Raw genomic sequence first — 12744 nt, 5'->3', positions numbered from 1 at the left:
CTTAATTTGCATAGTGGTGGGTAGATGAGTGAAAGGAACATTTTCGGTGAACCATCCCTTTAATAGTTCCACTCCAACCTCGCAATTGAGATTTTGACTTTGTCAGATAAACCTTCATCCTCTAATGTTTCCTTTAACCCAACACTCCTCCACAGGCAGTAACGGAACCCATGCGAGCCACGGGATTGGCCGTCGAGTTGTCAATCAAACACTTCGCCCCGCCTCCCACGACAGATTGACAGCGGAGAAGCCCCGCCCCCCGAGGCGCCTGACGCTGAAGCCTCTTCTCGTCTCCACTCCCGCTGGTCTCCATTTTCTTTCCCCGCTACTGAGGAGCAAAGGAAAAAAGACTCGGAAAAAATGAATGAAGAATACGACGTTATCGTGCTGGGCACCGGGCTCACGGTGAGACACATTCTAATGTCGCGCTCCGCAGCGTCGAGGCGCCTCACACGCTGTTAACCGGCGCAGTTAGCCCTTAGCAGCTAGCACTTTGACAGTTGCTCTCAGAGCTAACTGGGCCTAATCAGCGGGACTAGCGCTAAGTAGCTAGCTTAGCCGACGAGCGACACCCGATGGAAACTGCGAGCGTAGTCGCTAATGCTAGCTGTTAGCAGCGCGCTGTCTGCTGCTGCTATCTTTGCCTGGGGGAGTTCACGACACCAGCGGTTGACTTAAACACAAAAGAGTCCAATCTCTGTATCTGTTGTTGTGCCCACTGAGTATTGGGTCGGCCCCGGGGGCAGTGAACATGGAGACTTATCCGATCGTTTAAATGTCTAACGCCACTTCCGGCAGCTTTTGTCATACAAGAAAAGGTTATAAAGCGGATGAGAGGTCCGCTACCGTTAGCCGACCAAAAATGATGCTAACCGATTAGCCTGTCAACGTGTCACAGCTCCGTCGATAAATAAACATCGTCTGGGAAACGCGATTGTTGACTCTCTTCCTGGGTGTCATTAGCAGAGCTAGCTACTTTAGCTTCCCGACTAACTGAAGCGAACTGAAGTTGAGCGCCTGTTCGTACGGAAGATTCAACAGGCTGACGAGAAAACAATCGGGTTTCCCCGCAGGCTGAATCAAGCTAACGGTTTACGAAGCCATAGCCCCGAATATCATAAGCAAGAAGTTATTTCGGTAGAAGATCTGACCTACTAGTTATCATAAACTGCTAGATGTATGTGATTCATTCCACTTGCAGCTTGTAACCTAAGCAATGGATTGTTAACATGTAAATTTGACTTTGTTGTTTAATCGTAGTTGGACATTGAAAAGCCAAATCTATTAAAATCCCGTATAATATGAGGTGCCAGTGTATGAGCTAACCGCGCTAAAGTGAGAGTTTTTTCCCCCGGAAATGAGCTGTGTTATTCTAAAGCCTGCCATAACCTCGCAGACGGAGCTGCTCTTTCTGACAGGCCTCCTGACTGTCAGGTCGACATGGCACAGGCACGTCGTGGAAATCCCGTGATGTCTTTACAACCGCTGCGAGCCAAAGAGCAGCTTCCTGTCAAATCCGAGTGACTAGCTTCCCCTGCCCCTCCTGGAATGCTCTTGAGAACCTCGGTGCACACTTGTGCTGCAAATATTGTCAGCAGCTCATCTCAGCCTCGATCAGTTTTTGCATCGGAATATTTCATTATGACGGCTCATGTTGTCATAGTCTTTGGTTTCAAGCTCAGCGCAAGGCAGAGATAACAGCAGGAGCCGCCAAGTAGAAAGGAGGGTTGGTTAACATTTTGGTGGGTGGAGTTTTGGTGTAGCTCACATTTGGGTGTGGCTCTACCAAGACAGGAACCGAAAGTACAGTAGAAGTACTCTGTTAAGCGTGAGCTACACCGACTGCAATTGGCAAAGCCACAGAGGCATCACAGTGTCGTTCCGCATGGTTTTAAGTTCCCGTATGCTAAACAGACAGCTTCCTCCTACATGTTTCTAACTAACACCAGTTAGTCCAGTTACTCAACAGGTCACATACAATCCGAATAGGTTTATAATTAAAATTCCAATCAGGGCTGTTCATCTTACTACATTCTAAGTTATATTATTCACTTAGTGGGAGTATCAACCTTATTCATTTCTTCTGTGTTTATTTGGAAAGAAACCTATGTATGCAATGCTGCAATACATTTCTTTGAGATAAGCTTCTTAAAATATTTTTCAAAAGGTTTTTCTATGTAAAAGTCAACCGCTATTATTTATAGTCTACTGCATTCTCATCCTGTTACTGTATGTCATGATAATCAACCTTTTGTTTGTAAAGTTTAAAGTGATCAGTGCAGCATTTCAATGCCTGAGGAGGCTGTAGGTGTAGGGTGATGACCATACAGAGACTACTTTGACAGTTGTGCATAAACCACTACAACACCATCGGCTGAAATCAGGTGTTGCAATAAACAAAAACTAGTGATGGGCAAATATTTTACCTCTACCAGTAAAAAAATGTCCTTGTTTCAGTGTAATAACATTATACCAAACGTTGATTAAATGTAGCTGAAACTTTTACATACTAAGTTAGTCGATCACCAGAGTGATTATTTTTGTATCTATTTGAATTATTTTGATCTTTTAAATAATTTAAGAAAAAAGTGACAGACTTTCCTTGGCTCCAGCATCTTTCACCATGATGATTTGTTGCTCCTCTTTATCCGGCATGATATTAAATTGAATATTTTAGGATTTTGGACTGGTGGTCAGACAAGACAAAAAAAATATTCTTTAAATATAATTTAAGGGTTTTGGTTTTAAATTGTGTTTCCCACCTTTAACAACACAACTGGCCGAATACTTCACAATGCAATTAATGTGTGGTACAGACCTTAAGTTAAATATACTGAAATATGTAGAGTAGCATTGCTAATCCTTTCCCCAGAACCAGATTACAACTGCTGCTTTGTGCCTGTCAACATAAGGAAGTGGTGTTAAAGGAAATTAATTAAATGAGGCCTTCCCTCCCACTATAAAGAATAAGGAGGAGCAGTGTGTAGAACCTTGGCTAAAATGACTTCCAAAACAAGTCTTGTATCACTCACTTTATACGAAGCTATTGTTGCTGTTAACTACAGTACAGACGTGGTTAACAGAATCCTTTGAATCAGCACATTCCTATCTCATTTTAAAAAGCTTATCACATGTTTTGCCTGTAAAACATTAATCTGCTGTGTAACAGATCATTGTAAAGAAGTACAGTTAACTATAGTTTGCAGTGTAGTTTTGTACTGTGTAGTAGGCCAGTGTAAAAAAAACGTCACAAAATATAAAAAATTGACATGACAATTTAGAGTTGCAACAAATCCGATTAGAGATTCTGGAAACGGAGATTGTTAATATTTTTTTGGGCTTGATTATAGGAAGCCGATTTATTGATCTTGCGTTAACTGCGGTTTTCCGCTACATACATTTGCTACATTATTCTCGGTCCTTTCGGGACAGGATTTACTTTGTTGTTTCTAAGAGTTAGCCATTGCTCGAGTACCATTGTGACAAATCTATTCAAAAGATCGGACACTCTGACACTGGTCATTGACCTTATAAAGTGGCTGCTGTTGGCAATTGTCAGTTTATGTCTGAGGGAGCACAACAAAAAGTAATTTAGTTAGAGGAAGATTTCAGTTTTTTTCCTGCTCTGTATCGATGAAGTGTTGAACCATACTTGAACAGGCTGTTAAGGATTCTGACACTGAATTCACCATAATGAAATGGATGTTGAACGTTTTTGGGCCTTTTAATTAACTTTAATTTATGCGCCCTATCAGACCACAGTCTGTGGTCAAGGTGACATCACTCATTTAAACATATTTTGCATTGTTTTTGTCATGTGACAAACAAGTTATTCCACGTACCACCAGAGTTTATTGGCTCTCAGTCAGTAGTGAAAGTCTCATGATGCACACAGTGTTTTCTTGCATCTACAACACCACGGCTGTAATCGTATTAAAGCCTACGGCCTTTGGGAATTCCAGGCTCTAGCAAACATGCACATTGTTCATCGTCATTACCAAGCCCCTGAAAGTTCTACTACATTTTGAAAAAACTGCGATCAGCCTCACATCTCCACAGAAGCATGTCAGTCATTATGTGTGCATTGGGTGTGTCAGAACTGAATTCCTAGTTCTGGCTATGTCTGGTTACCCTGACTCAGAAGTGGTGTTTTGTTTGGTCTCTGGTCACCACTAGTGTTTAGTTTTGTAATGTTTGAGGAGGCTAGCATTCCTTTGTTTCGGGTAATGCAGTCTAACATGAGGGAAAGGTGCAGGATTTATTATTGTACATGAATTTACATGAGATCGTGTGTAGTCCCTTCATCACTTTGTGTTTGTGTTGCAGTGGCACTAATCCAATAATCTGGTGTTAAGGTATAAATCAAAACCTATAATGCAGCTGTCTGCCGTGTTGAGTACAATTCAGATTTTTTTTTTTGTGGCTCTGGTGGCCAAGAACAGACCAGTGTGTCTGGTTTAACAAAAACAAGATCTGAAAGAAGCTGCCACAAATGACCAATGACACAGTCAGGGAATGTTAGTGTATCCTTATTGCAAATGAGGTTTATGTAACCAGCTGGTAATTTATTTATGTAAACATAAACACATCTAGATCTAAATACCAGGACATTTTCATCTTTTGATCTTGAACCCAATTGTCTTCCGTGTACAGCAACATTGGTCAGAGACACTCTATATTAAGCTTGTGTTTGTATTGTTATGGCTGAAATTGCTTTTCTTTGGTTGTGATGATGGCGCTCATGATTCTCCTCACAGTTGGTGTTAGCTAGAAAAGTTTGTGATCCAAATGGCTTTTGAACACATCACTCCCTGTATCTAGTTGGTCTGTGTTTCTAATGTCTGTCTCTTCATCAGAGGCCATTGAGAAAAACTCTAAATTTCTGGCTGTGTCCTTCACTTTTTTTTCCTCCAAGCTGCTCTTCTTCGGCTCTTCAAGGCAAACTTTGGAAGGATTTTATTTTGGCTGTAGCAGCTTTGCAGCAGCAACAGAGCTCCTTCTCAAATTCCCCTTCTAATTGAGGTTTCAGCTTCTTAGCTATCAGCTCACTCACCACAAAACCTGCACTTATAACATTGTCTCTGTCAGAAAGCAGTCTTGTAAAAGCTGCAAGTTGGATATGCCGAACAGAGCACCTACCAAAATAATAATAGTTGTTGGCCCAATATTAATGTTTAAAATCTCTTTTACATGACATGCAAAAAAATGTCTGTTTGAAACAGAAAATTGGATTTTAATATGTCATGCATCTTACCTTCATCTATCAGGATACCCCATCAATATCCAGAAGTGTTATGAGGAAGTCCAGCTCAGTGATTCATAGCGTTGTCTGCAGTGGCCTTACACTTATCCTCAATTATTTATTTAAGACTGAGACAAAAGAGATAGCTTTGTTGCCACTTCTGTAATATTTGACTTTACAATTCATGACAGGTAACAGAGAACCAGTGTTAAAAGGATCCAAAATGAAATGAAATGACTACATAGACACCAGCCACAATCCTTTCATAAGCCATTATAAAATGCCCCCCTGCAACAACTTTACTAGACATGGAGTATCTCTAATTACTGCTAAATGTAAACCAGAATTGATTCAGTGATTATCCACACGCTCTTTATAATGTCAGATTTAACACCCAAATGGGTTGCTGACCAAAACAAGTATTATTTAGGACTGTGCAGCGTACTTTACACAAGAGGTTTTCCTTCTGATTTAGTTCCGATCTAACTGGGCCAGCCCAAATCTTTTCAACCTCTGTTTTTAAAGTAATTAGAGCTGACAGACAGACATGTATGCAACAGTGGCAGTTTACAATACTTTTAAAGCATTATCTAAATAAAAGAAAGCTCATATTTGACTGGTTTATGTATTAACTGATGAGAAATCACCCATTTGCAGTATAATAGAATATTTAGGATGTGATACATTGAAATGCATCGATGTATCCTTTTGAATTCCAATCCTTGACAGCTGAATCATAATCGAATCGTGGGTGCCGTATAGGTCAAATTCATAATTGTCTTATTTCTCTATTTGTTTCTCTCAACAGGAATGCATTTTATCAGGCATCATGTCTGTGAAGGGGAAGAAGGTCCTGCACATGGACCGCAACTCCTACTATGGAGCTGAGAGCGCGTCCATCACACCACTTGAAGATGTGAGCTGACTTTTGACTTTGTAAACATCTATATGTAAACTTTGGTTGCTATGAAAGACAATAGATTCAACATTACCTGCAGTTTAGATAAATGCTTTTATGAAATGGTATTCCTTGAAAATAAGGCTGAAGTAAGCTTTAATGGTTACCTTGACTTATGGACATTTGTGGACATTCTTGGCTATAGATGGTAAATAAAGTCTGGTTCTTTGTCTCCCTACAGCTCTACAAGCGCTTCAACCTTCCTGGCAGCCCACCTGATTCAATGGGAAAAACTCGGGAATGGAATGTGGACCTCATCCCTAAATTCCTAATGGCCAATGGTACACTTGGATCACTCGTCTTTCTATTACATACATAGCTCACGAAAACTGTCAAAATCCATGTCTGTTCTAAAGGTTCAGTGTGTAGGATTTAGTGACATCTAGTGGTGAAAGAAAAAATGTCAATGAAGGGTCAAAATGTCAAAAAGGATATTCATATCTGGTAAATATTTTCACGAATGATGATGTTTGTGTCTCCTGCTCTTAGGTCAGTTGGTCCGCATGCTGCTGATCACACAGGTGACTCGCTACCTGGAATTCAAAGTGATTGAGGGCAGCTACGTGTACAACGGGAATAAAATCTATAAGGTCCCCTCTACTGAGACTGAGGCTCTGTCATCTAGTAAGTTATTGGAGAACATAGTGAAAAATTATCATTAGGAAACATGTGGACCGTTTTTATTATTGTGTAAATGTTTTCGATTTATATTATTTTAGTATTTTCCCGGTCCACCGGTTTTATAATTTTAGTTTTCCTGGTTGCATGTAGCATTGCCTTTTAGGTGGCTTTATTCTTCTCTAAGTCGTCTCCCTTTGTCTTTGAAAGGTCTAATGGGATTGTTTGAGAAACGACGCTTCCGAAAATTCCTGATGTACATCGCCGCCTTTGACGAGAAGGACCCCAAAACCATGGAAGGCATGGACCCCAACAAGTCAACTATGAGGGACATTTACAAAAAGTTTGGCCTTGGCCAGGAAGTGATTGACTTCACTGGCCACTCCCTCGCCCTCTACCGCACAGATGAGTCAGTGTTATTATTAAAATACACTCTAATACACTAATGCATTGGATTTTTATGCCATGTGACCCAACCTTATGAATCATACAATTTCAATAGTTTAAAATGGTCTCCATCTCTCTGCTCTCAGATACCTGGACCAACCTTGCATCAGCTCAATACACAGGATAAAGCTTTACAGTGAGTCTCTGGCCAGATATGGCAAGAGCCCATACCTCTACCCACTGTATGGTCTGGGAGAACTGCCTCAAGGCTTTGCCAGGTAGGGGTCATCTGTATGACTGTTTATGTGATATGTTACAGCACAACCTCCTGCATTGTTGTTAATTTCTAATTATTATAACTAGAAATATTGTTCTTAAATGCATTTAACAAAAAATGTCATCTTTACAACCAGCAATTTACAGTAATGATGTGTTTGTAATCTTGTGATATTAATAATAGCAGATTAGGATCTTATAGCTCCCCACTATTCATTCAGGATGTATCTTTTGATAACTAAACGTAACATTGCCACATTGTGTTTCTGTTCCAGGTTGAGTGCCATCTATGGAGGCACTTATATGTTGAACAAGCCCATTGAAGAGATTGTGGTGGAAAATGGGAAGGTGGTGGGAGTCAAGTCTGAGGGAGAGGTGAGCATTTAGAAAAAATGTGTGTTTAAAGCCTTTTCATTTGAGTGGCATGTTAATTCTATAGAGACCCATCTGTGTATACAAGATTTTATTAATCTTTTTCCAGATGAAGATCACTTTACACTATCAAGACTCCCTCATACATAGTCAATCAAAGCTGTTCATCTGTTTAGTCAAAGTTCAGTAAAGCCCAACTCGCTACACAGAACCCAAAACTGGTGAATCAGATTGGTTGTGAACGCGTGGTTGTTGTAATCAACAATGTCACTTACGGTGATAGAACGCAGGTCCCCTGTTTATTTCAAGTTTATTCGTATTGGTTGAATATCGCGTGCACAAATCGATTCAAACACAACACTGCTCTTACTTTGGCAGGGCTCCGGACTAACTTTTTACATTGGTTGCACTGGTGCACCCAAATGTTTCACTGAGGCTCTTGGGACCGCAATTACACACCTATCATACCTTTTTATTGACAGTTCCCATATACATCGGTCCTTTCCTAACTAGAGCTGCAAATTTTGCAAAGAAAACTCTAACTTGTTGCATTATTTAAAATGTCATGGTAGGCCTGTCATGATTGTCAAAATTGTGATATACTGCTAATACTATAGCATAATCATGCAGTACTGTAAAGGTAATACATGTCTGCTCAGTCGTTACACCACTTCTCCAGCATTTAAACCTGTTCTTTGTCCTCTGAGCTTTGACTGTGTGTCCTCAACAGATCGCCAGGTGCAAACAGCTGATCTGCGACCCCAGTTACCTCATCGAGCGCACCAAGAAAGTGGGTCAGGTGATCCGAGCCATCTGCATTTTGAATCACACCATCAGCAACACCGGCAACATCAACTCCTGCCAGATCATTATCCCCCAGAATCAGGTCAACAGGAAGCACGGTGAGCTCACACAGGAAGTTAACGCACTTTATCTCACTACACAGTCTGTCTGTATTTCATTTTTCTCTACAACCGCTCACACGATTGACTTTAAACTTGGCGAGTGTGTTGCAACAGAAAGAAGTGCAGACAAAGTTTTTGGATGTGCAGCTCCTGAGAAAGCCTCAGGCATCGTTTTTCACATGTTAAGTTGTTATGAATAAAATGGTGGAAGTTCATTATTAACACACACGTAGTGTTGAATGTCTTTACATGAACCTATTAAAACCCAAGTGGCAAGTGTTGTTTGAAAACGATAACCTTAAGATCCAACAGTTTCCGGAAGAGGTGACAGAAATACCAACATTTGCAAAAACTTAATTTCTTAGCCTCTGAAGCAAATAAACATTTGGATTTGTAAATAATTGCCATTTCCCCACGCATTGTGAAAACTTGTAAAAACAATGCATCCAGGAGACTGACCGAGACACCCCCTCCCCCCTCTCCCTCACCGACTGAGCCTTTGTCAATGGGTGAGGAGGAATGTAATCTGGATCTGAATCTTCATTTTTCAGAAGTTGCACTGATGTGCCAAATTTTTTCATTTAGATGCGCCCAAAATATATCACAGCCCCTTTTGGCACCACAGTGATACAGATATTATACCTTTTCTGGCAGTTCCCATATGCATAGGTAATGTCTTAACTAAATCTTGGTTCGATTCCATTTGATTTGTTCGAATATTGATTTGGTTAAGGCATATTTCAGTTTAAAATAGCATTTTTGCCTTGATATGACAGTAATCTCAGTGCAAAAAAAACTCTAACTGGGTGCATTCTTGAATCCACAAAACACTTGAGGAGTCTCAGGGGTAAACAGTGTTGCATCCTAGGTAATCCCTTCAACAGAAAAAAGACATAACATGCCTCCATACTGCTCGTGTGATGCCATCCAAGTGTCCGCAAGCCCCACTTGTGAAAAAAAAAGTATTCACCACTTGTATTGTTGTTCTGTTCATTTAAAGTGTGGAATCTCTGGTTTCATCAGGTTATGCTCATATTATCATTTTATCACCAGAGCTATGACAATGAATAGATGTTTATAGACAGGCTGTGGCGACTTAAATGGACCGTCCCTAATGTCTCACAAGAATTGATTTGCCAGATACCATTGAATACATGTTAAACATCTCCATAGTCAAACCACCAGATACTTACTGTAGCTTTTCCTCTTCCCAGACATCTACGTTTGTATGGTCTCCTTTGCTCACAACGTGGCAGCAAGCGGTAAATATATCGCCATCATCAGCACTACAGTGGAGACAGCCGACCCCGAGAAAGAGATCAAGCCGGCCCTGGACCTACTGGAGCCCATCGAGCAGAAGTTCGTCAGCGTCAGTGACCAGTATGAACCAACTGACTTGGGCTCTGAAAGCCAGGTATGATAAGAGGGCTTAAATGAGGCATGAAGCACCGCATTGCAGCTGTTGCATGTTTTATCCCATTCAACACAAACTAGGAAATATAATGCCTGGGAATATAATAACATGCTATTGTGAGAATGAATAATGTCAGAACGTAAAATGACCTTACTGCAAACTTCCCTTAAAGTATTAATATACTGTTTAGGATTTTTATCTATTTATCAGCAGTGGAATGGGCTCATTGATAACTGCAAATCTACTCTATATTTAAAGTATATAATAGTAATATTTCTACAAAGAAACATTTAGGGCTGTCAAACCATAATACTAATCATGTCAGTCATGGTTAAGTACTAAGATACACACACACACACACAGGAGATCCTCTTGTAGTAGATATCCCACCTAAGCTATAACAGAGTTAACCACTCAGTATCTCTCTCAATGCATCATAGACAGACCCCATCTTTCCATAAAAAGAAAAGTACCAATATTATCTCCTCATTGCTGGATAGCTCTGACTGTCAGTGTTGGTCCATCAATATTTGATTCACTATAATCTAGATATTTTAGAGCATTCAAAGCTAAGCAGCAACTTGTCCGGTGACTCTGTGAAACTGTAACTTGAGCTAACGTTAGCTCAGCATTCAAGCGGATGCTGAGAGCTGTCAGCATGGTTACGTTAGATAATATCTGAAACTGTCAGCTATAAGTGTCAGTGTCTAACCGCAGTTACATTTTTAAATCCTGTTTTAAAACAAACAGTGTCTTTGAATGTGGCCATCGGGATAAAAAGTTATCCCAGTAACAAATCTTCTCTCACTAAATGTGAACTACTGTTAATTGATCTTGGCTCTGTGCCAGAAATCACAAACATACTAACTTATGTGTTCTGTTTACTTCCTAATTGACTTGAATCTTCCCAGTGCATATCAACATTTAATCTTTTAATTTTTTTTTCTTCTTCTAGATTTTCATCTCCCGTTCATATGATGCCACAACTCACTTTGAGACCACCTGTGATGACATCAAGGACATCTACCGGAGGATGACTGGCTCCGAATTTGACTTTGCCGAGATGGAGCGCAAGAAGCAGGACATCTTCGGCGATGCCGCAGAGTAGAGGCGATGTGTCTGCAACACTTCTGATTATCAAAGACAACGCTGCCGACAACGCAAATCTTACAAAACATAGAAAACTTACTCTTAAATGTACACATCCATGGGCTGGCTGATTATCAAAGTACATGGTTTGCCCACTGAGGAAATTCATGATATATAGAGAGATATGATATAGTATTGTTGGATAGGGTTCAGGAGATATGCTTTGTCAAATCACATTAAGATGGAGGTTTTAACCCAACACTTGCATTTACACTGCTTCGTCACATTAATCGATAGTCCAAAGATGCCAAATAAAAATATCATTCATAATCCGTAGTATCTTATAAAGTGGGTGTGTCTGAGGGCAATATCATTTTTTCTGTAATTTTATAAAAGGTGTTTGGAAGATTTATAAATACTGCACATAAGTTATTTTTTTCCCTGCAGGCATTTCTCCCTTAGGGTGTGAGAAAAGTGGCTTTGTTCTGTGCGTCTGAATAAAATCTTGTGGTGTGGTGACGTGGCCCATCAACAGCAGCCATCGTTAATAGTCAGATTGTCACTGTGATATCAAATGGTTCAGGGGTGTGTGGGCTTGTTATTGTATGGTGTCTCTAACCCCCCCCCCCTCCCCCCACAAAATGTAGTCTAATCTCCAGCAGAGTGAAACCGTAAACCAAGCCACAAGGTGACGTCGTCCAGCATAAACTACCTGAACCTGCTTTCAACAGTCAGTTAATATAACGCATAAGTGGAGATGTATTAGTTCATGTATTATGCAAAAAAAGATGGAATCCCGGAGCTCTAAATGGAATTGTGGTGAACTGTAATTTGCTTAAGAAGGACCAAATGTGTACTGCAGCAGTATTGAACTGATGGGAGCCCTGTGACATCTTGTCATCCTGTTTGAAATAAAAACATCTTGGGCTCAAATGATTTCTGTACTGCAAAGTAAAAAAAAGAAAAACTTTGTCAAAAACCAAGACTGTGTTTGACTTGTTATTTCTTTTACTGTTCTCGTGTGAATGTGTGAAAATAACATTTGCTTAGTGTTGCAGCCATGGTGTTAATTCTTAATAAATAGCTTACAATTTGTTATTACAAGGATTTCGCAGCGCCCCAACAGAACAGTTAAAGCTCTTCGCCACCGTCACATAATCCTTTAAGATATGGTTTTTAGATACAAACAGTGACAACAATACTCAACTGAAATAAGTCATTATATATAGAATAGAACTGATATAAATATGAGATAAGCTTTGTCTTAAATGTGACCATGGCTGTCCCTGGGTCTCTTAAATACCATGAGAATATTGGAGTAGCAGCATTTGACACCACTAACTGTAAACTCCAACCCCAACACTTCTCTACTTCCTCTGTTTGCTTGCAAAAGCCTCCCTGGGTAGCGCCCCCTGCTGACGTGAAGGACACGTGGGCTGTGTTAGTGAGCTGCTGATTGCAGGTCAGAACATTTCTTTCTTTA

The 12744-nt window shown here is 40.3% G+C and overlaps 1 protein-coding gene across 1 annotated transcript; it reads left to right on the top strand.

Moving 5' to 3' along the window:
• Positions 1-248: 248 nt before the first annotated feature.
• gdi2 (GDP dissociation inhibitor 2) lies at positions 249-12244 on the top strand. Its single transcript, XM_053414960.1, has 10 exons — positions 249-405; positions 6051-6158; positions 6382-6481; positions 6690-6824; positions 7029-7227; positions 7352-7483; positions 7757-7856; positions 8584-8755; positions 9973-10172; positions 11128-12244. The coding sequence occupies exons 1-10, from the start codon at positions 361-363 to the stop codon at positions 11278-11280; spliced, it is 1344 nt and encodes a 447-aa protein (XP_053270935.1). The 5' UTR covers positions 249-360; the 3' UTR covers positions 11281-12244.
• The last annotated feature ends 500 nt before the right edge of the window (positions 12245-12744 follow it).

This window comes from Pleuronectes platessa, chromosome 22 (assembly GCF_947347685.1).
Source record: "Pleuronectes platessa chromosome 22, fPlePla1.1, whole genome shotgun sequence".
In the NCBI taxonomy this organism is placed as follows: domain Eukaryota; kingdom Metazoa; phylum Chordata; class Actinopteri; order Pleuronectiformes; family Pleuronectidae; genus Pleuronectes; species Pleuronectes platessa.
Note: the sequence above shows the minus strand (reverse complement) of the source record. Positions and strands in the feature narration are given on the sequence as shown.